Source organism: Sceloporus occidentalis, unplaced genomic scaffold (assembly GCF_023333645.1).
Source record: "Sceloporus occidentalis isolate IW3139 unplaced genomic scaffold, rSceOcc1.0.p SCAF_10, whole genome shotgun sequence".
NCBI classification, from domain to species: Eukaryota; Metazoa; Chordata; class Lepidosauria; order Squamata; family Phrynosomatidae; genus Sceloporus; species Sceloporus occidentalis.
This window is the reverse complement of record NW_028316990.1, coordinates 26,847,837-26,872,228: the sequence shown is the minus strand read 5'-3', so window position 1 is coordinate 26,872,228 and position 24,392 is coordinate 26,847,837. Positions and strand designations below refer to the sequence as shown.

Sequence of the window (24,392 nt, the reverse complement as noted above, 5' to 3'; positions counted from 1 at the left end):
TAGCTTGAAGATACAAAAAGTGCAACAGGTGACAGAGGGACAGCCAAGAAAATGTCAGTTTTTTCTTGGATACAAATTTGGCAGGGATTCAGCATTGTCCCAACCCCATAAACTCTATCAGAAAGGCCATTCTGTCTCCCAGCTTGAAAGTGGAAATGTCTCCAAGGATTCCCCCAGTCTGCATCGACAATCCAAAAAGAAAAGTTAACTTCAAAAATCCATCTCTTGTAGACCTGCAGATGATGAGGAAAATAGGAAGATCTTCCTCAGTGCCTCCACCCAAAAGGTGGAATTCCTTGCCCTGAGAAGCTGGCATTCTCTTTGGCCACTTTGCGCTGGACGGCAAATACCTTCCTGTTCAAGCAGCATTTGTCAAGAGGTGCAAGAGAGATCATGACACACAAACACAAAAGAGAGATTGTGATGGTCTAGAGCAATGGTTCCCAACTTGTGGGTCGGGACCCCTTTGGGGGTTGAACGAACTTTTCACAGGGGTCTCCTAAGACCATCGGAAAACACATATTTGCATGTAGCAATGAAAAACAATTGTATGGTTGGGGGTCACCACAATAACTGTATTAAAGGGTCACGGCATTAGGAAGGTTGGGAACGACTGCTCTAGAGGAAGGACTAGGGGAATTTCACTGCTCCCCATAGCATCTGCCACCTTAGGCAGTGCCCTCATTTTGCCTAAGAAGGCCATTCACTGCTAAGCATTCCACAGGTCTTAGAAGTGGCTACTGTCCGTGACAACCAATGTCAACCTGAGACTTAGGAGGGCCTTAAGGAGCAATGTTGAGACTGGTTGGTTCTCATCATTACTTGACTCACGTCTTCTTCATCGCCTGGAAGATGTCAAAGCTAAAAGAGGTTTCTCTAGAACCCTCCCTCATATCTGGTGATGCAATATTTTAAGGGGGTTACATAGTCCAGAAGAAAAACTGAGAACTCCCTGGATGCCACATCTAAGAACCAATGTCTCTGTGATTCCTCTGATGGAGCCACTCTGGCCTTTAAAGTCAAGACGATTCATCCTGTCACCATCTAACACATATATCTTTTGTTCGCACAAAAAAGAAATCTCATGTTAAATATAAAAAAAGATTTGAAATGATTTTGTAATTGGCATCTTCTGAACCAGAAGGGGTAAAAATAAAACAAAGCTACAAAGGAAGCTTTAATGTACTGGAGAATAAAGATGATGCTGACAGTGCTTTTCATCTTGATGTCTTGACTCTCCAAGGCTTTAATCCTCTGTTGTGCAAATCAATGGCAGCCGTTGTCATTAACTTCAATGGGGCCAAAGGTCAAGTTCCTAATCTTTCTTTGGCAGTTCACGCTGGTGAGGCTAGTGGCCTGAATAGATGTTTTCTATAACATTTACCCTCTGGTTATTGACTGGTTGCCACTATCTCTCCCAATTTAAGCAATGGCCATTCAGCTGCCAGGACCAGGTTTTGAGGCCTCTTGGTCAGCATCTTTTCTTGTTTTTTACTTGCTTAAAATATCTATAAACTGTTCAGATCTCATAATTTTGAAGTGGTGTACAACAAGAATAAAACAACAAATCATCAAACAGTTATGAAATAGATGTTAGGTAAAGTATATGTAAAGTATCATAGGCCTGTTACAGACTGGCAAAATAAAGCTGCTTCGGGTCTCTTTGGAGGTATGCTATTTAAATGATGTATGCATCCTAAGAATCCGGAAGCTGCACCAAAGCTGCACTCAAGTGCTTAGGAATGGAGTGTGGCTTTGGCGCGACCTCCGGACTCTTAGGACCCATGCATCATTTAAATAGCATACCTCCAAAGAGACCCAAAGCAGCTTTATTTTGGCAGTCTGTAACAGGCCATAGAGTTGGAAGAGACCCCAAGGGCCATCCAGTCCAACCCAATTCTGCCATGCAGGAAATCTCAGTCAAAGCATCCCTGACAGATGTCCATCCAGCCTCTGCTTAAAGACCTCTAAGGAAGGAGACTCCACTACACTCCGAGGAAGGAGTTTGTTCCACCGTCGAACAGCCCTTGCTATCAGGAAGTTCTTCCTAACACTGAGGTGGAATCTCTTTTCCTGGAGCTGGCATCCATTGCTCCATTGGATCCTATTCTCTGGAGCAGCAGAAAACAAGCTTGCTCCCTCAATATGACATCCCCTCAAGTATTTAAACAGGGCTGCCATATCACCTCTTAACCTTCTCTTCTCCAAGCTAAACATCCCCAGCTCATTTTGTTAGCTCCCTCCAGCCAAGCCCCAGATTTTGTTCCTGTTCTTTCCAATTTTATACTGGGTTAAAATAAACTGACCTTGAGAGCTGGTATATATTTATAAAAAATCATTATACCAATAGCTGATAGAAAATGGGATAAACACAGTGTATGGATCTCCAAACTATAATCAGAAAGAACAGGAAAAAAATTTGGGACTGTCTGCTCCTGTTACTTAGTCTGAACATACCCAAAGATTGTGCAAGCGACGCCATCTCTCTCATGGGACATAAAAACCAGACTAAATGTGGGAAGAGGAGTAACCCTAACTATGGTCGTTTTGACAAGGTGGATTTGGAAGGTCCTTTGTCCACTGTGACCTATGAACCTATGAGGTGAGTTGGAAGCTCTTCCCCATTTATTCAGGATGGATTTGATCAGACTGGCTGCGGAAGGGGAAGTAAGGTCTCTCCGTTCAAATAATTTCCATGTTGTTTAAAAGTTTAATGCAAAGTCAATTGGAGAGAAACAGTAACAAGATTTCCAGATTTGCTTGAATGGAGACAAATGTAAACTTATTGGGGGGAAACAAAGTTCAAGAGCATTCCATAGAGGCAGTGGTTTAATTTGAACTCTGTTGTCTTTTCCAGAAGGAAGAAAACTTGGGCCCCATACAGACAGGCCAAAATAAAGCTATTTCAGGTCACTTTGGACATATGCTGTTTAAATGATGCATGCATCCAAAGAGGCCGGAAGCCATGCCAAAGCCACGATCCAGTCCTAAGGACTGGAGTGCAGCTTTGGTGCAACCTCTGGACTCTTAGGACACATGCATCATAAACAAGCCACCTAAAACAGAGTAGAGGAAATCAATAAAGGCATTAAATAAACTCAACTCCATGGCACGAGACCCCGTTTTGGGTTCAAATCCTCACTTGACCATGGAAACCCACTGGGTTGTGGGTTTTTTATTTTTAATATAGATATATATTTACTGCTTCAAATCTTGAATCCGCATTTGGAGAATGGATTTGTTTTTTGTTCTTGTTAGAAATGACTTGAACAAACTAAAAGACTAAAACCTCTGTTTTTTAAAACAAGCCAACAGCTCCCTCTCAAGATCTGTTCTGGGTTTTGTTTAATGCTTTAAATGATGCTTTACTGCCATTCTAATAAAATACCGATTAATAAACTGTTTAAACCTTTTCCCTTGTTTTAAGCTTTCAACTGGTTTATTCCTTTAAAATTATTGTCCTGATCCAAATCTAAAACGGTTTCAGGTTTTATTGTTATAATAACACAAAGCCCTAAGAACCCACAACCCAGGGCAGCATTTGTTCCATTGCTGTGGTTGTGCAGTTAGCATGCCTCCTATTTGTTTTTACTATTGTAACCCTGTATTTGTGTGTACCCCACATGTATATATATGCATATATACGTACACAAATATCTATAGATACATACCCATATAGATAAATATACATGTGCACATGTGTGCGTATGTATTATTACATATATATGGAGCTAGTTATATATATAACTAGCTCCATATATATGTGATAATACATACGCACACATACACACATGTATACTTATCTATATGGGTATGTATCTATAGATATTTGTGTGCATATATATACAGTATATACCTCTATCACTACACATATATAAATGTATATATGTATAAATACATAAATAGCATATGTTAAATGATGTATGCTGTTTGGTTGTTTTAACAAAAAGCGGGATATAAGTAAGTTTTATTTATGCATACATGCATGCATATATTTATATACATATACATATTTATTTGGGCTTGTGCTTTTAGTTCCTAGACTCCTGGTCTCTGTCCATTTTTGTTAGAAGGCATTTTGTAGTCTCTAAAATCCCCCTCATTGGTTTCATTGCTAAATGCAGACCCAAGAGCAAGGACACAAATTCTAGGAAGAATTCCAGAAATCTTCAATAAAAGAAAGAGGAGGAAAGGAAAAAAGAAAAAAAATGGGGCCAGAAGGTAGAATCTGCCCTTCTATAAAAGGCAGGGGAAGTGAGGATTCAAGCTCAGAGTTGGCTACTCCAATGGCAGTCTATCCAGAGCTGCCAGAAAAGGCACCACTGTTGTTTCGTGCACAATGAAAGTGGTTGCAGCTGACAGGCCAGCAAAATCTCAGTCCTCTGAACCCAAGGTTAGAACCTTGTACTCAGAGCTGGGATGGTGTTTCTAAGTCAGCTGCTTTGAGAGGTCTAGAACCCCCCCAACAAAGCCAGTCCTGCTTCTCCATTTTACACCACCACTGCCAGAATCAATCGGAGGGGGAAATCAAAATGGGAAAGCGACAAGAAAGCAGATGAATCATAGTTGGAAGAGACGCCAAGGGCCATCCAGTCCAACCCCATTCTGCCAAGTAGGAACTCTCAACCAAAGCATCCCCGACAGATGGCCATCCAGCCTCTGTTTAAAGACCTCCACGGAAGGAGACTCCACCACACTCTGAGGAAGTGTGTTCCACTGTCAAACAGCCCTTACTGTCAGGAAGTTCCTCCTAATGTTGAGGTGGAATCTCTTTTCCTGTAGCTTGCATCCATTGTTCCGGGTCCTATTCTCTGGAGCAGCAGAAAACAAGCTTGCTCTCTCCTCAATATGACATCCCTTCAAGTATTTAAACAGGGCTATCATATCACCTCTTAACCTTCTCTTCTCCATATTAAACATTCCCAGCATCCCAAGTCATTCCTAATAGGGAATGGTTTCCAGACCCTTCACCATTTTAGTCGCTCTCCTTTGGACATGCTCCACTTTCTCCACATCCTTTTTGAATTGTGATACCCAGAACTGGATACAGTATTCCAGGTAGGGACTGACTACAGCAGAATATAGTGGCACTATTATTTCCTTTAATTTAGACACTATACTTCTATTGATGCAGCCTAAAATTGAATTGGCCTTTTTAGCTGCTGCATCGCACTGTTGACTCATGTTCCATTTGTGGTCACTGTTCCATAAAATGGGACCAGAAGCTTCTAAGGGACACTGGCAGCAACACACAGCCAGCTGCAATAGTCCTTGTGCCTTATTTTCAAGACAGGGATGGAGGCTGGACATTATTCCTGCAAAGTAAACTAATGTGATATAGGAGATCAGTGTGTAGACTTTTGAGCAGCAATACCTTGAATCAGTTCCATGTTCATCTCAAGCTCATGGGGTGAACTTAGAACCACATCTAGAATCCTGATGATATACTAGTATTTTTTTACAATGAAAATTCCTGAATCCTCCCGACATCATGGATGCTAGGCCTGTTGGTTGGCGGATTCTGGGAACTGTACTGCAAAATAAACAATTAAAAATTCAAAGCTCAGTTGACATCAAAAGTTAAGATAAAAAGGTTTGAGAGATGCCAATGATAAATGCCACTAGAGCTTATTTGACTGGAGAGATACATTTTGTCTGAACTACAAGAGATGTTGGATTCTAACACTGTTAACATAACTGGTAGAAAGAGAAATCATACTTGAAGGTTAGGTCTTCCTAACCCAAACATCTGACAGAAAGTACATAACCTTCCATATAATGCAATAAAAAACAAAATCACTTGACGCAACTTGATTTTTGGTTTTGTTACACATGACCCATGGCTGCTGAAGTCCCATTTATATACAATAGCCTAATAAAACAGTATCCCTTATGGCAAAATCAAGGTTGGCTTTTTGGATTTCTTTTAAAAAATTGAAGCTGTGAATGGTTGAATCTGTGGCTAAAGAATCCACAAATATGAAGGGCTGACTGTATAACGCACCCCAGTCTGCAGACAAAGGCCCCATACAGACAGACCAAAATAAGGCTGCTTCGGGTCACTTTGGAGGTATGCTGTTTAAATGATGCATGCGTCCTAAGAGTCTGGAAGCCACAATCCAGTCCTTAGGACCAGAGTGCAGCTTTTGGACTCTTAAATGCATCATTTAAACAGCATACCTCCAAAGTGACCCAAAGCAGCTTTATTTTGGCCTGTCTGTATAGGGCCAAAGTCTGGGTAGGCAGATGTTTTAGACTGTACCACCCAACATCCCTAGGTAAGCCATCTGCGCTCCAGCTTCTAGATGGTGACAAATTCCCCAGATGTGGAGTAGACTGGACACTCAAGGTGCAATTGGAGGCAATTCTTGGTTTAATTCCTTCCCAAATGAGCCTGCTCCATGCCAAACCACCATCTCCTTATGCTCTTTAGCAGATATAAGCAGAATATTTAAGCCTAGACATGGCTAACTCAATGTAGCAGGGAGCTGTGCACCAGTCCAAGATTTGCATTCCAACCCATGCATATTCTACACAATAGGCCAGCATACAAACTAGTCCAAGTATCTGTATATGGATTACTTATGCATTTTTATCCTGTCTTTTGCTAGGCAGATTCATTTTGCAAGGCTCATCAAAACACTAATGAAATCTGATCTACTCAAAAGAGAAACAGTAGCACGGTAAGGCAAACTCAAGGTAGTCAAATCTCCTTCGTGTGATGTTTTTAAACATAGGTTGAATGGTTAAATCTTAAAGGTTCTTGGCTTTGGGTTCCTGCACGGAAGGAAATGAGACAAGACGACCCTTGGGATTCTTTCCACCTCTCTAGTTCTGATTCTAGATATCCACAAGGGAGGCTTACCAAGAGCTCATTGTGCGATGGCTATGGTTATGGACACTAGGAAAATATGTAAGAATTGGATACACATGAAAGATGTCCAATGAACATGGGCTAACTTTTAAGACAGTAGCTGCAGAGTCCATTTGAACAATTTATTAGTATGCCTGTTTGTTGCAAGTTTAGAAAAAGAATCCCAGGATTTTTCCTCCTGTGTGTTTTCGCCTAGCTTCCTCGTGGTCCATGATGCCAGCTGAAGTTGTCAGCACAATGAATCTATGAAAGAAGAAGGAAAACAATTTGTCAGTAACAAACCCAAACAGTATTTGTCAATTCAGAAAGAGGAATTTAGCGTTGTTTGAACAGGCAACACATACTAAGAAAAGATACTAGGTCAAAAGCTGAAATACATGGGTGACATCCGTAGATTGTTGCCATGGCAACCAGACATTGCGGCTGCGATCCAGTCTCCCCAGGACGCAAAAAAGAAGTTGCCAGAAAGGGCGTCACAGGCATGCTGGCTCGCCATGATGGCAGCCCTTCTGTCCAGTGCCATTTGCGTGCGGCGCTGCCTGTGAGGCAGCATGCTGTGCCCCATGTGGACGGGCGTGTACCATAATGGCACACAGGCAGTGGAGCAAGGGCTTGGAGTGTGTGAACGCTTAGCCTTACTGCAGCCCTAGTATGCAGTCAGGCCAGCAGAAAGTGCCGGTCTGTACCACCTCTCTGACATTTATTATGATACATTAATAATAATAATAATAATAATAATATGTTTTATTTATAGACCGCTATTCCGCGATGATCATAATTTTTATCATAATTTGATAAAATTAATTAACACTGATCCTTACAGCAATTCAGTTCTGTTAACACTCACCCAAACTGACGCGAAGGCAGCAGGTTGTTCTGCCACTTTTCCAAATCCTTCAGCTGGACATCAAATCTGGGGCTGATCACACCACACTGTCAAATAAGGTGAGAAGTGAACATTGTTTTTTCTCACACAGCAATTACTTAGTCATCTCTATATTACTCTTATGCTACTCTACACTTGAAAGGAAGAGTGTGACAACAAACCTTTTAGATAAAATAAAGTCAAGGAACACTGTAGTGTTAACCAAGTTAATACAGATACAGTGAGCCCACGCCATATGTAGGCACACTATACACGGCTTCAAGTTTACGCTGAAGCCATATGACAATTAAAGACACAGCGCATGCACCCATGGTGTGCGCACTGCTTTGTACAACGAGCATGCACCCCATTGTTTGCAATAGGGTGTGAGCATACGCAGATTTCCCCTTATGCCAGGGGATCTGGAACGGATCCCCCACGTAAGGGAAGGGCACGCTGCATAAGAAATAGTTGTGCATTCAGGGACTGGTATTTATGGAATTCATGTAATTTTTTGCAAAAATTATCAAAGGAATGGTCAGAAGATATGTGACGCAGGTCTTGTTGAAGCTATGCAAGGCTCGGTCTGTTCAGTACCTGAATAACAGACAACTCTGGAAGCCCAAAAGGGAAGCCCTTTTGATTTCCATGATGGAAGACAGGATAAAAAAGTGATAAATCAGCGTTAGGCAACAGACAGACCATATGTTCACCTATTCACCTTTGTAGGTTCTCTTCCTCTCAAGCATTTCTTGCAATAAAAAGACACCTATAGGATGAGCCATCCCTATTTAAAACAAGGCAGAGCTTCCCACATTTTGTTGTGCCCTCCAAAGAGTTTTTAAAAAAGCGACAGCAGACTTCTGGCTACTTCTTAGAATCAGAGAACTGGAAGAGACCACAAGCGCCATCCAGTCCAACCCCCTCCGCCATACAGGAAATCACAATCAAAGCATCCCCTGTGACAGATGGCCATCCAGCCTCAGTTTAAAGACTTCTAGGAAAGGCATCACTTAGGTGGGAAGGTAACAGTGCTCCATGCAGTCATGCTGGCCAGAGAACCACAGAGCCATCTTTGACAACACTGGCTCCCTAGGCTTAGTAACCAAGGACATGACTAGACAAAACGTAGTCTTTGGCAAAACTTGTTACCTTTTTACCGTTATTTTTTAAAATCTGTATTAGAAGACATTTTCCTGCATCTTTGAAGTACCACAACACTTTTATTAGGACCAGGCAATACCCACAGAACAATAAGCTTTTGGAGTTTCATGGAACTTCTCCTCTAAGGATATGAAACAAAACAGGAAGTTAGATGTTGCTGCTACAGGGCTAGCCATTTTTTTTCCTGGTTAACATCATGCAATAAGTAAGAATTCTGTGAGACTCCAAGGCTTCACGGTCTCATAAAAGCATTTTGCTTACTGCAGCAGGGATTCTTTCTGAGCCAATTCATACAGCTACTTGTATTTCCATTATTATGTCAGTAAGAAACGGTTCACAACTTTAGTATGAGTGTATAAAAAAGAACGTTGGGTACTTACCGTGACACGTTCATTTCCTGCAGAGAAGGGTCCTGGCATCCTGTAATCTGGGTTTAGCTCCTCCTATTTGCTCCTGTAGGCAGGGACAATAAACAAAAGACTGGCCCCTATATAGGGAGGAGCTAGCCCCCCTGAGCCTCAGTCAATAACAAGCCAAGCGACTAGTAAGGTAATCAAGGAACTGAACTTTAGTAACATCAGCTAAGGGTTAACTAGAACACCTTAGGAAAAAAAAACTAGTCCAAGAACAAACAAGAACTCAGAAAAACCAATCCAGCAACAAGAAGAAGAACAAGGCAGGTCCACCAACAGGCAGGCAGGGTCGGAGGCCGCAGGCAGCACCCGGGTGGGCAGGATGCCAGGACCCTTCTCTGTAGGAAATGAACGTGTCACGGTAAGTACCCAACATTCCTTTTCCCAGCAGAGAGGGTCCTGTCCTCCTGTAATCTGGGATTTACAAAAGCCCTCTCGAACTGGGAGGGAGGTGCTGCTAGGAGACTGTGGCCCCCGACACAATCTGTTGGAGGAACCTCCTTTCAAATGACGCCTCTGCGGACTGAGACACGTCCAGTTTGTAATGTCTTATGAAGGTCGAAGGCGACTTCCATGTGGCCAACCTGCAAATATCTGACAGGGAGGCGCTAGTGGTCAAGGCCGCAGAGGTAGATGCACTCCTGGTTGAGTGCACCATCAACCCCTCGGGTGGAGTGAGATCAAGAGTTCAGTAGCTCTTTTGAATACAAGACCTGATTCACCTACTCAGAGTCGAGACTGGTACCTTGCACCCCAAAGAGCCCAGGCGAAAGGAAAAGAACATCTCAGATGACCTTAAGGTTGAAGTCCTCTTGATGTAGATTTTGAGGGCTCTGCACACATCCAATGTGTGCCAGGTCTTTTCCAAGTCCTTCTTAGGATTGGGGCAGAATGAAGGCAGGAGAATGTCTTGTGACACCTGAAAGGCTGAGTTGACCCTAGGCACGAAGGTAGGGTCTGGACGAAGGCACACTGAAACAGGCCTAAAAATACACAAGTCTTTATGTACCGACAGGGCCCCAGCTCTGACACCCATCTGGCGGAGGGAATGGCCGTGAGGAAGATGACCTTGAGGGAGAGGTGTTTGAGGAAGGCCTCCCAAAGGGACTTGATCGGTCCAACCGTCAGAGCCTTTAAGACCGTGTTCACATCCCAAGATGGAAAACGATGTCTGGTGGGCAGGCCTTGTTGGAAAACTTCCCTCAACAGCCTCTTAATGTGAGGATGGCTGCCATTCTAGCTGTTCTTGTATGGAGCAGAAACGACGTGATGGCAGACACCTGCCTTATAACCATGTTGGGTCAAGTCCCTTCTTAATGTCATCTTGGATGGACTATAGCAGGTCAGCCACTGAAAACCTGAAGCAGTTGATGAGAACTTGCCTAAGCAGTGGATTATGTGATCAATCAGAATAGAACCTGATCTAATCTGGACCTATGGCAGCTTCCAGCCTATCACTGATCACCTTGTCAACTGGTTATAGCAATGAAGGTGATATTAAGGTGATTTCATTTGCAGTAATTAAGACTTACCACTCTGAAAGAGGAATGTTAATGTCTGACCTCCAATTAAAATTTCAAAACAATGTGCAGTTCTTTACTGGAACATCTGTGAACATGTGTAAAATAAGACTAATCCCATGGTTAGGCAAAGAAGACACTGGATTAACCTTTATCTCGCAGACATTGGTGAGTCCATGCAGAAGCATAGATGCGCTCTGTGTTAACAGGACATGTGGTCAGAATTAAGTCTGATTTCTTTGAGGATGAACTTGTCTAGAGACTTCAAAAATCACCCCAACTCCATGTAGCAGACTATCATCAACCTGTATGAAGGCTGAGGGGTCTCCCGGCTAAATTTTCTCCACAAAAGGGATCTGTCAAAGGAACACAAACCTAAATTTAAAATAGTATAGTGGGCCCTCGATATGTACTGGAGTTGAATTTAGGACTTTGCATGGATACCAGATCCATGGAAGTTGAAGTCACAGAAAATATAATGGTATAGTAAAAATGGAGTCTCCTGTATAAAATAGTAAAATCACAATTTGTTTTTGGAATGAATATACACACACACACACACACACACACACACACACACACATACACACATACACAAGCTGTGCTAGCAGAAAAACAAGACATAGGCACTAGGAAGTCCATTTTCCCAGCCTCAGATGGCAGTGGACAATGGTGTTGTTTGGGCCAGACCTTGGCATGAAAACCTAGATTAGACACTCCCCCACACAGCAGCTAACCTATAACAATAAAATCATAGAATCATGGGAGTTGGATGAGACCACAAGGGCCATCAAGTCCAACCCCCTGCCATGCAGGAAATCACAATCAAAGCATGCCCAACAATATGAAAAGGAATCTTGTAGCACCCTGAGACCAATAAAAGAGATTGGCAGCATGAACCTTCATGGCCTTGAGCCCAACTCATCATATGCATACCTTGTTACAATGGGCCTTCCAAACCGGGCAGCAGCTGAATGGCAAGCCCATCAGCAGGCATTCTTATTTAACATGTAAACTATCTAGCCAAGGTAAGAGGTAATTGTGATTTTTGTGGCAGACTCTTCAGGGCTGTGCAGGATGTCTGAATGGGATTTGAAGCAACCCCTTAGCAGAAAAACCTGATTATATTGTTTTAAAACACTCCAGGAGGAAGGGGAGATTCTCTCCCCATGGAGAGGAGTCTGTTTGTCTGTTTGTTTTTTATATAATTTTTTTAACCCCCTGTATTAGTGAGAACCATCTCATGGAAGAAACTGTATTTTTTAGTTTCTTCCCTTTAGCAGACATCTCTCCAAGAAAGAAGGGAAGGCAAGGGGAGCCACCTTTCCTGAGGCTAGTTGACTGAGGTTCCCTGTGTTTTATAACAGGAACATAACCCTTTTGCCAATAAAGTGGAACTTGCTTGGTCACCTTAATCAAATATATCTATCATCTAATATGAGATGTTTTTACCAAAGATCCTCAATGTTTGTAAGCATTAGAGGTCTGCTGAGTGACCAGAGGCCTTGTCCTTGCTTGTTACCCTGTTTATTAGCATTTAAATGAATCTGTATTGTTAAAGCTTATGCTCTTAATGAGAAGTGCTATGGCTGAATAACAGTTTGCACAAAGGAGGTAGAACCATGTGCTCATCTTATGTCTTAGGCTGTTCAGCTAAGGCAAAAAGGCTGTGGCCCTAATGGAGACAGAGATGGATGCCCATGAGGAAGGAAGAAAAATCATCATGTTGGCTTATGGCTAGCCCCTTCCCTTGTTGAATTAGTTTCCCGGCATCTTCTCTGGCCTGGAAAAAGGAGAGTGGGTGAGCAGAAACAGCACAACCCAAACTTCATGGGCTAACAGTAATAAAATGAACACCAGAAAAAGTTAACCAGTATCTCTTGTAAATCGGAGCCCCTAGACCTGTTGCTATGGGGGGGGGGGGCTCTCCCCTCCTTTATTTGCTCCATCAAGGGAGGCTGCCTGGGCAGTAGCTTCTTCCAGGCACTGAGGAAACTGCTCCTGGGTTAGCAGTGACTGAAGACCATTGCTAATCATGGGTAGATAGCTGTATATGGCCGGTAGCGTAGCCTTGATATTCACAGGGCATTTTGTTTTATTTATGTTTAAAACAGCCCCAACTTTAAGTTGGGGTTTAGAAGCTTAGCCCTTTTAATCTCAGACAGGCTTTATAGTAACCTGGCTGCATTATAGAAGATGGCTTGGTCCTCAGCTCCCTTCCAACTTGCATAAGTAGCTGGGAAGGGCAGAGGGGCTGCTGTGGGACATGGCTCTACATTTACCTGAGGCATGTCTGCGTGCTGACAAGGATAATCTCTGATGGAAAGGAGAGGCCCGCTGCCATAGATTGGGGCAGCCAAACACAATTGGGAGTGAAGGGAACTCTCCACCCATGATATCCACAAGTGGCTTCCCCCTTTTTATTGTTGTAATTTTTGGGAAGGGAACACAGGAGGATTTGTATCCATGTGCTCTCTCATAGAATTCTTGGGTTGGAAGAGACCCCAAGGGCCATCCAGTCCAACCCCATTCTGCCCTGCAGGAACTCTCAATCAAAGCAACCCGATAGATGGCCCTCCAACCCCTGTTTAGAAGTGGGTGGCAGAGGCCATGCTCTCTCTGGGGAGGACATGAAGCCATTTTGTGCTTTTTTGTGGGATGCTCTGTGGCAGCCAAAAAGGACCATTTTAAGAGTTGGAAGCTTCAGTTCCTGCTGGGCCAAGTCCAGCTTCATTTACAGCCATGCGGCTGTACCACATAGAGGAGGAGTCCTCTGCCTCCTTATACACCATCTCATTATAAGAATTCAAAAGGAAAGTGCAGGAGCCCTGGCAACACCACCATGTGTTTCCCAGTCTGCAAAAGGATCCCCCACACCTATAGGGTCCTGGGTGCCATTGGGGCCAGAGATGGGAACGAAGGGGGAGACCAAGGGTTTATGCCCCCATCTGCCCTCCTGGCAGAGTCCCAAACCTTATGCTAGGCATAGTGCCTGCAATGGCCCTGGCAGAGGCCTCATGGCAATGCCTGCCCCGAGAGAGGGCATTAGATCTGGCAAAGGCTATTTGATGGCTGGAGAGAGAGGGCCCCTGGTACTCACCCTTCTCCTGTGTCTTCTGGCTGGCTTGCCTCTCTGACCTTGGCCCTGTTTCAGGCTGTGCAGAGGTGATGCAGAGAAATCTCTTGCCATGGCTTTTGGCTGGCCTGTCCTCTGAACTCTGGCCGCAAATGGGCTGAGCAGATGCTGAGAAGGGAAGTTTCCATAACTTCTGGCCAGTTTCCTCACTGATCCCTGGCCTTAAACAGGCTGGGCAGAGGTGATGCAGAGAAATCCTTTGCCATGGCTTTTGGCTGGCCTGTCTTCTGAACTCAGGCCCCAATGGGCTGAGCAGAGATGCTGAGAAGGGAAGTTTCCATGACTTCTGGCCAGTTTCCTCACTGATCCCTGGCCTTAAGCAGGCTGGGCAGAGGTGATGTGGAGAAACAGAGATATGGAGGGGATACCCCTCATCATCTGTTCCCACGGCTCCCATGTGCTGCAATGCTGTTGCAGAAATCTCCTGTGCTCCCACCATGATAGGGGGCAGCTCTGGAGGAGGGGGAGAGTCATTGGCAAAGCCAAGACCTTTCTACAATCCTGGGAACCCCTGCCATATTAAGTCCTTCTTCATGCTCCCAAGGCAGCAAGAGAAACAAAGAGAAGAAAGGGACTGAAGTGGCAGTAGTGAAGAAGCTGCAGAGCAACAGCAAACACATCCCAATGGGTCTCTCTCTGAAGCCAGCTTCTTCTGTTGAGCAGGCAGACCCTGAGCTAAGGATGACCCTTAGCCAGTGCTCTTGGGGTCCTCTGCCATAGCCACCACCAAGGAAGGGGGGAAAGGCAGGAGAGAGGAGGAGAAGGGAAGGCCAATAAAACTCTCAAACCGCTTTCGGAGAAGGAAAAACCTTGCTGGCTCGAAGAGACACATCCTGCTAGGAGCATAGGCAGGAACAAGGCTGAGGCTCAGGGGGGCTAGCTCCTCCCTATGTAGGGGCCGGTCTTTTGTTTATTGTCCCTGCCTACAGGAGCAAATAGGAGGAGCTAAACCCAGATTACAGGAGGACAGGACCCTCTCTGCTGGGAAATTTCACACTGTCAACTGGAAATTTCTGGGATAACTGGTTTGTTACTTCCTTTGAAGAGACTGCAACAAACTGATTATGTTTTGACAGGGAATAAGACCAACGCTTGAGAAACAGTAGTACAGTAGACAGAGTAAAATTATGCAGTCATTCACAGAAAGAAAAAAGACCCATGAGGCAAAGAACGTCAGTAAAAAATAATTTCAGAATCAAGAAATTTGCCTTCCCATTTCAAAAGTGCTCTCCACGTGTTTGTTCCATCTTCCTCAAAAAGCAGTTTTGTTAAGAAATCACCAAAGACAGATGCCCTCACTCACTCTATGATCCGATCAAAAATGCACCAAACTGTGATAACGCTTTTTGGCCAACCAAAATGCACAATATACATGTTGCAAGCTATTGAAGCTTCACTGGCTTCTTCATCAGGCAAGGTGTTACAAACCAAACAGGACAAAAATAAATAAATAAATAATAAAAAAAATTAAAGATGTTGTCAGGCCTGCATTTTGCTGTTATCTTCTCAGTTAAGATGGTATGGAGGGTCATATCTTGCAGGCACCTCCTCATTCGGGCCATGAGGCAACTGGGAGATTCTCGAAGTCCAGGGAATCTCCCAGTTGACACATGACCAGGAGGAAGAAGTGCCACTACCAGCCTGCACAGCTTGGGGGATTTTTTATTGGATTTGCTAAATGACCAATATGGCCATCCCTGGATCTTGGTGATTTACAGCTCTAGAAACACAATGCATACACCTTACCTGGCCCTTTGAAATACTTATGAGGTACCCTTAAATCCACCACAGTTCTATTGGAATTTCTGCTGAATATGGAAGCATGGGGGAGGTACATCTTTTTCATACCTCTATAGCCTTTTAAGGCTAAAATAGTTTGTTTAGGCCTAAAATAGGTAACCCCCCCTCCCCAGGAAACACCCCCAACTGCAGCAACAAAATCAGGTATGGGTTGGAGGGACCTGGAGTGGCACATGTGGCCCAATGAAGAATACGGTGGTTTAAACGCAAGTCAAATCCTACCTTGTTGAGCCTGCCAGTGAGATTAACAACAATCTTCCCAGCTCTGTGGTCATCAATAATCTCAAATTCGCCTATGTAACCTGCAATTTAAAGAGCAGAATTAGATGCAAACCTTTCTACTGTTTAAATACAATAACGCTTAGAAGCAAAACATCACAAACTATTCAGACCTAAAGATATCCATTTCTCATCATGAACACTAAGCTAATTCACTGAGGGCACTACATTTTCAGGTCAATGTTTTTTTCCACTTGGAAAAGCCAGCACTGGATTGAAATGGGTATAATCTCTATTGTGCCATCTATCTTACTCTTTGGCTATTCACTGGTTGTGTCTGGACATCAGTGGATTTGAAATCTCGCTTTAATAAAACATACCTGAAGTACCACAACTGGGTTAGTACATAAAACTTGCTCCTACTTCTCCCTTCCATTGATGTAAGTAGGCAAAAAATAAGGTCAGAAAAATGCAAGAAGTTGCTTTTGAATTATATCTACCCAGGACTGTGATTAACTGCTCTCAATGTTCTATGCTGACCAGCATTTTCTTCTGCATAGGAAAGGCTGAACTTACATAGTCAAGATGTTTTCCAAGCTATTACACACACATTTTCCTATCCATTCTGCTAACTTACCATGCTTCATCATCACAGTTAAGAACCGGACGATTACTTTAGAACACGGTCTAATGAGAACTTGACGCTTTCCACGCTTCTCTGCATTATTGATGCTCTTAAGAGCATCTGCCAAAACGTTCATGCGCACCATGATGCCTGTGTGGATAAAAAGGCACGTGTTTAGCAGAGAGTTAGAGTTCTTAATGTGTGAGAGGTCTCCCAGAAGTGGCATGAACCATGGAAGCAGCATAAAACAGTGGCGGGATACAGACGGGCAGGGGAAGACGTCTTGGAGGTGTATTCTGCTGAATACGGAGCCTCCAGACTGCCCGCCCTGGGGGCGTGGCTCAGGAGATGGGGCTTCCACATGGGGGGCAGTGAAGACGCCTCACCTGGGTCCATTTCGGACCCGCAGTTTCCAAACTGCCGCCTCGGAGGACGCTGCAGAGAGGCAGCTTCCTCACGGGCGGCCAAAAACGGGGCTTTTTTTTTTCCTTTGCCGGCTGGTGGATGCGCAGCTGCAGCGCTAAGCAGCGGCGGCAGAAAGCCTATGGGCACATTTAAAGTGCCCAAGCCCCTTTAAAACTTTTCCCCCCGCTCTGCCCAAGAACAATGGTGGTCTCCTGCCAGCTGGTGATCAGCTGGTGTTGGCATCCTTGTCCGCTTGCACTTTGCCAGTGTCACCAGCATCATAGATGCCTCCTCTCCTTTGGTCCCTGCGCTCTTGCTGAATCTGCAATGCACAACTACAGCTGTCTCCGATGCCACCGCTGTCCCCCTGCCATCCCCCATCACCTCCCTTGTATATATGTAAATATTTAGTTTTAGCGTTTTTTATTGTTAGGTGAAAATGGCACAGGAATGTGTGTAGGGGTTTACTTTAAAGTCCAAACTTTCCAAGCAGCGCATGCGTACATGTTGCTCTAGGGTTAGGGTTAGGGGTCTTAAAATGCGCTGCAGCTGTGCTGCAGCTTCCACACCTGCATGGCAGCTGACGCTGCAATTAAAGCCTGACTGCAAACTGCGCATGTTCCAGGACCCCGACTCATTATGCGACGCAGCAGACACGGAACTTTTAAATGGGCAACTTAAATTAGCGGCGTAGCAATTCTGGCGTACCGGTGCAGCAGCTTACAGACGAAGCTGCGCAGCTGCGCATCAAACGGAAAAGAAGCGGAGAAAAGCAGCACCTTTTTAATGCCGCTTCTTCCCGCTTGGGGCGTGCGGGGGGCATGTTCATGGCGGCATTCAGGTAAGGCCCGTCTGAAGGCTCTACCTTCATGACGTCATGAATACGCCCCTTTTTGCCCGTCTGTATCCCGCCAGTGTGTTTAATTAAAATGTTTGCGAGTATGCACCTTCTGAATGACTGGACAACTCTGTAGGTTTATGTCTGTGAATACAGCGCAGGCTCCACATTTGCTGGGGTTAAGGGGAATTGATTCATATAAGACCCATCCACTGCTTGCGTGAAAGCTGTTCTCATGAGAGTGTAACTTCCCCTACCAAGGCCTTCATCTTAACAGCTATTTGTTAACTATGAAGAGTGGGAGGCATTATGTACAGTAGTAGTAGTCCCTTCACATTCGGTAGGGTTTGGAGTGAAGGATCCCCCTGAAAGTGTACTGCCAACTCTAGACACTCAGGACCCAATAACTGTTATTGTGTGTCTTCAGGTAACGTGAAACACAAACTCAAACAAGCTTCGTACCCAATTCAGAGAGTTGAAAGAGACCCCAAGGGCCATCCAGTCCAACCCCTTCTGCCATGCAGGAATACACAGCCAAAGTACCCCCAAGAGATGGCCATGCAGCCTGTTTAAAGACCTCCAAGGGAGACTTCAGCCATTTACTTCAAGTTCACTTAACAGAGAGGAACTTGAGCCTAAAGGACTACAACTTGTGACAACACAATAACTAAACGTGGCTTTGGTGTGGCTTCTGGACTCTTAGGATGCATGCATCATTGAAACACCATACCTCCACTGTGACTCGAAGCAGCTTTATTTTGGCTGTCTGTAACAGGCCATAGTACACTTGTCCCTCCATATTCACTAGGGTTAGGGGCACAGGACCCCCGTGAATATGGAAAAAACACAAACACATTTTTTTTACCTGAAAGGACACCTCTCTAGGAATCTCTAGATTCTCCACCACGACTCTTATGGTCAATGTCCAACAGACACTGACCATAGAGTTGCACTGGAGGAGCTACAAAGGCCTAGAGGAGTGTCCTCTCTAGGAATCTATAGGTCTTTCAGTGAGACTTTTAGTTAAAGCTGACCATAGAGTTGCGCTGGAGGACCTAGAGCAGGGGTAGGCAACCTGTGGCCCACGGGCTGGACCGGCCCCAGCCTGGTCCTGCTGCTGACTGCTGCCAGGGCCTTTGGCCTCTCGCGCGCAGGGGCAATTGTCTATAGACGCCTCAGAAACATGCATTTATATTAACATTTTTTAAAAAATCAGCAAGTTTTTTCGCGTGTCCTCCACTTTTTTTTAAAAGTGTCCTCCATTTGAAAATGTTGTCCTACATTTGTCCCGGTTTATTTATTTATTTTGAAAAATTCTTTAATTATTTATTTTTTGGCTTCGGCCCCCCAGTTGTCTGAGGGACAGCAACCCGGCCCCCGGCTCAAAAAGATTGCCTACTCCTGACCTAGAGATTCCTAGAGAGGACAGATTAATAAAACCCATGGATAACCAAAGCCACAAGTGTCAAAGCTGCAAATAGGGAGGGATGAGTGTAGCATCCTCAATGGCTACAAAAGCTATCAACGTTAATCACAAAGCAACTTGGAGTCCCCATTTTGGGCTGGAGCAGGCCTGATCCAGAAGGAATCTAGGGCTGCATCCGCATTGCAGGAATAACCCGGTTTGGCACCGCTTTAACTTGTTGTCTGGCCTAAGGCTGTGGAATTCTGGGAGTTGGGAGTATGTTGTGGGGCCCAGAGCGAGCGCTCTGGGCCCCACAACATACTCCAACTCCCAGAATTCCACAGCCTTAGGCCAGACAACAAGTTAAAGCGGTGCCAAACCGGGTTATGTCTCCAGTGTGGATGCAGCCTTAGCCTTGGCTCTGGTGCCACAACAAACTACAATTCCCAGGGTTCCCTAGCACTGAGGCAAGGTCTCAAGTAGCTGCAGGCCCAGAAAGCGAGCCTTGAGCCAGAGGACCCAACCCGCTCCTCCTAGCCATCTATCCATCCCTCCAGGCCCTCGGCCTCCCTTCCGAGGCGCCCTGCGAGGCCCTGGAGCAGCGCCCTCGGCCACGAACCACCCCCGCGGATGGAGCAGAGTCCCGGCTTCCAAGAGCCGCCGGAGGAGCGGGGCCAAACGCGAGGATGGCTCCGATGCGAGGCGGATGGTGCCGGGGAGAGGGAGGCCTTCACTACTCACCAGCGCAGCAAGATGGCGGAAAAAGGAAGGCAGTGGGCCGCGCGCGGGGTATTGTGGGAAACCGAGGCGGCAGGGGAGCAGCGGGGACTCTCGCGAGATTTCCTCTTCCCGCTTCCAAAAAGCCTCTTTTTTTGCCCCTCCCTCCATTTCATCCTCCTCTCAAGGCGGGGCTTCACAAGGCACTGGGCTGCGCTTTAAGTGCCTTGGCTCAGTGCTATGGAATCCTGGGAATGTAGTTTTGTGAGATGTTTAGCTTGTCCCTGTGGGAGCTCTGGTTCCCCACCAAACTACAAACCCTGTGGGGCCACAGTGGTGTGTGTGTGTGTTACAGTGTTTTTGTAATGGTCCTCATCATAGCTTTAAGTAGATTTTACGTTGTTTTAAAACATTGCTGTTTCAGCATGGTTTTATACACAAACACACATCTATATACACAAACACACATTCATACGTGTGTGTGTCTGGACTTGTGTGTGTATAGTGCCAAGTGTATAGTGTATAGTGTGTATAACAACATTTGAATGAAATAACCGATTTCATTTAACTACTAATTTTAGTACCCAACTTCTTCAACCGTTCCTCTGGAAACTTTTCTTTGGGTCCTTTCAAAGTACTCTGAGGATCACAGCAGTATTCTAGACAGCCCTCTATGAAGGACAGGAAAGCAATCCAAGCTTTAGGCTGGAAATCCATATAAAACCTCAAGCACTGTTCCATTCCCATGCAAACCACTGCGTTTGTGTGGTGTTCAGGGCGATCGGCTATGAAATCCATGCTTGTTCCAGTCTGTGGGCAAAAGATGTAGCAGTTCACATGGCTTTTCACCCATCTGGTTGGACGTGGCATACGCTGGGCACATCTTGGCACCGAGACAGCGTTCGAAAGTTTGCCTTCTTAGTGCCTTGGGCACATAGACTCTGGGATGCCAGGGCTCCGGGGTTGGGCTTTCGCTTGGCTTTGTGTGAATACTGCCAGTCTGAACTGGTGTGAACATTATGCCCACCATATACTGTCTTTGACTGTGGTAATCCAGATAAAGCGTCATTTAAAAAGCCCCCCCCCCCCCTTTTGCAGGTTCTTTAACTTGTAAAAAGAACTCTGCTTTTTGTTTGTTTTGGGTTTTGTTTTTTGAGCCTCCCAATTTTTGTGCTCCATCCCCACTTCAAAGGACACAGAAGCCCCTTCCAGCAAATGCTGCCAGGCTAACATTGTCTGACAGATGGCTTCGGATTCCTTCTCCCAAATCGGCCCCTTTCATTCCATGTCTAAAAATGTCTTGATACATAGGCATGTGGCCTCAGCTGATTCGCTGTGTCTTTTTGTAACAAAACACCTTGATCGACTCATCTGATGCATCCACTTGAATCACTAAAACAGGCTATTTTAGGATAGGTCCAGAGGGGAATAGTGATTTGAGGTGTTCAAAAGCCTCTTGGCATCCTGGGTTAGGTGGATTTGTAATTGGTTGACTGACTGAACCCAAAGGGTGCTCAGTAATGGCTCCTCTTCATCCTGGAGAGAAGTGACCAGTGGGGTCCCACAGGGCTCTGTCCTGGGTCCAGGGCTATTCAACAGCTTTATCAATGACTTGGATGAAAGAATAGAGGGCATGCTGATCAAATTTGCAGAGGACACCAAATTAGGAGGAGTAGCTAATACCCCAGAGGCCAGGATCAAGATTCAAAATGATCATTTTAGAAAGCTGGGCCAAAACTAACAAAATGAATTTTAACATGGAGAAATGTAAGATACTGCACTTAGGCCAAAAACAATAAATGAAATGCATAGATATAGTATGTGGGACACCTGGCTTTATAACAGTACATGTGAAAAGGAGCTAGGAGTCTTAGATGGCCACAAACTGAGCATGAGTCAACAGTGTGATGCAGCAGTTAAAAAAGCCAATGTGCATCAATGGAAGTATAGTGTCTAGATCAAAGGAAGTAATAGTGCTACTCTATTCTGCTTTGGAATATGGCCTGCAGTTCTGGGCACCACAATTCAACAAGGATGTTGAGAAGCTGGAGCGTGTCGAGAGAAGGGTGACCAAAATGGTGATGGGTCTGGAAACCATGCCCTATGAAGAGAGACCTAGGGAGCTAGGTATGTTTAGCCTGGAGAAGAGAAGGTTAAGAGGTGACATGACAGCCCTTTATAAATAGGTGAAGGGGTGTCATATTGAGGCTGGAGCAAGCTTGTTTACTGTTGCTCCAGATTAGGATTCAGAGCATCTCAACATTAGGAAAAACCACCTGACAAGAAGTGTTGTTCAACAGTGGGACACACTCCCTCAAAGTGTGGTGATTTTCTTCTTTGGAGATTTTTACATATAGGCCGGATGGCCATCTCTCAGGTGTGCTTTTATTGTGCATTCCTGCATGCTGGGGCATTGGACTGGATGGCCCTTGAGGTCTCTTCAAACTCTATTCCATCTCTAGGAATATACCTCTGCTGGGTGCCTTCCCTTGGACTACATGATTTTGTGGTCTGAAACAGATTCCCAGCAGTTGGGGGTGGTGAGGCGTCCCTAGAGGGGGCACATGACCCCACTGTGGCCAATTGCAATGTGCATGGGAAATCTACCACAGGTGGTCTATTTGAGTCCAAAACCAGTTCCTGTTGGTCAGGGGTGACTTCCAGGAGGGGTAACATGACTCACTCTGGATGTCCCAACCTAGTACTTCCAGGTGGAGGAGGCATGCCCATCAATTTGATAGGCCTCAGTCATTCTTGACAGGTTATTAAAAAGCTGTAAATTGCTTTTTGGCAGGAGCTACATTCCCCTATTACTCCAGAACTAAGCCTAGATGACTAAACTGAGACTATTGTATTTTGCACATACACTAGTCCAGTGATGGCGAACCTTTTAGAGACTGAGTGCCCAAACTACAACCCAAAACCCACTTATTTATCACAAAGTGCTGCATCCCTCTGGCTTTCGAGTGACAAACTCTAGTGAACTCTGTGTTGGGACGATGGTGCGTGTGCCCACAGAGAGGGCTCTGAGTGCCACCTCTGGCACGCGTGCCATAGGTTCGCCACTACTGCATCTGCGGGGAATCCATTCCAGACACACACACACAGATGTTCAAGTCCGTCGTTTTTAATGGTGCACATGTGCCCATTTAAAACGCTGGTGTTTGTCATCTGCGCAAGCTCAAATCTGCATGGACACAATGTTTCATGAGAAGGCACGACTCACTACAAAAGACAATAATGCTTGGTAAGATAGAAGGCAGTAGGAAAATGTACAGTGATGCCCCTGAATCTGCAAGTTCTGAGCAGGGATGTTGATGGCAGGGTGACTTGGATGGTCTCTTTCATAGGGTTGCCTTAAACTGAAGTCATCTTGACAGTAGTTAACAACGACTAGCACATATCCTACATCCCATTTCAATACATTGCCCAGGAAAAGCTGGTATTTTTTGAAAATATTTTCTCTACTGTTGCAGGTGCAGTTTTATAACAGGTATCAGAACATATAAGGGATTGGTAGTGATTTTAGGTCTGGATTAAGGTCTCACAAAATTTGTAGGGCTCAGGCTCAATGGAAGATGAACAAGTAAGATTGTACTCTGCACAGTACATGTACTACTTCTGGGGAGACCAGTTATACAGTACACTACAAAGGCCCTTTATGCCATATGTGCAAATTATAATTGGGATTTTTGTGTATTCATTGTGACACTCTCAGTTTAGAAACTTCAACACTGAGTTGTTTTTAATAGTCACTTCCTCTGTATCATCGAGTTTCAGAACCTTTTCAGTCACCTTATCTGGCCATATGGCACTAATGCAGTTTCTCACTCAGACAATGGATATTGTAAGAACACACCCACTTTATGCTAATCTTATGCCCAAATTATGGATAGAAAAGATTATAGAAGGAATCACCTCACTGGAAAATATTAGACCTTATAATTCTTTTAAGAGAATCTTAACTTTGGTCTGTTACAGACTGCCAAAATAAAGCTGCTTCGGGTCTCTTTGGAGGTATGCTGTTTAAATGATGCATGCATCCTAAGAATCCGGAAACTGCACCAAAGCTGCACTCCAGTGCTTAGGAATGGAGTGTGGCTTTGGTGCGACTTCCAGACTCTTAGGACCCATGCATCATTTAAATAACATACCTCCAAAGAGACCCGAAGCAGCTTTATTTTGGCAGTCTGTAACAGGCCTATAACTCTGCCAAAAAAACATGAGGAGACAGCAACCTACATCTTTAGAAATGAATAGAGAAGCAGATATGCAACCGTTTCAGGTTTCAGGGCTGATTCGTGACATTTCTTTTGGCTGTCAACTCAGAGAACACAACAAAAATAACCTAAAACATTAAGGAATCGCTGGTGAACTATGTTTCTAAGCCTTTCCTTTCCTGGGCACTGTA

At 44.8% G+C, this 24,392-nt stretch overlaps 1 protein-coding gene across 1 annotated transcript; it reads right to left on the bottom strand.

Annotated features, from left to right (window-relative positions):
- Positions 1-6,982: 6,982 nt before the first annotated feature.
- LOC149306255 (small ribosomal subunit protein uS8) lies at positions 6,983-20,075 on the bottom strand. The gene is made up of 5 exons (XM_089477074.1): positions 20,006-20,075; positions 16,629-16,766; positions 15,995-16,074; positions 7,722-7,807; positions 6,983-7,117 (listed from the first exon to the last, which is right to left on the bottom strand). The coding sequence occupies exons 2-5, from the start codon at positions 16,759-16,761 to the stop codon at positions 7,024-7,026; spliced, it is 393 nt and encodes a 130-aa protein (XP_089333200.1). The 5' UTR covers positions 16,762-16,766; positions 20,006-20,075; the 3' UTR covers positions 6,983-7,023.
- Positions 20,076-24,392: the final 4,317 nt, after the last annotated feature.

Excerpts from the sequence above, each read along its gene's own strand:
- LOC149306255 (XM_089477074.1), bottom strand. The coding sequence starts at position 16,761 with ATGGTGCGCATGAACGTTTTGGCAGATGCTCTTAAGAGCATCAATAAT. Across the intron at positions 7,808-15,994 it reads TCACTGGCAGGCTCAACAAG|TGTGGTGTGATCAGCCCCAG; the intron begins GTAGGATTTGAC and ends CTTATTTGACAG. Across the intron at positions 7,118-7,721 it reads CTGCCTTCGCGTCAGTTTGG|ATTCATTGTGCTGACAACTT; the intron begins GTGAGTGTTAAC and ends CTTCTTTCATAG.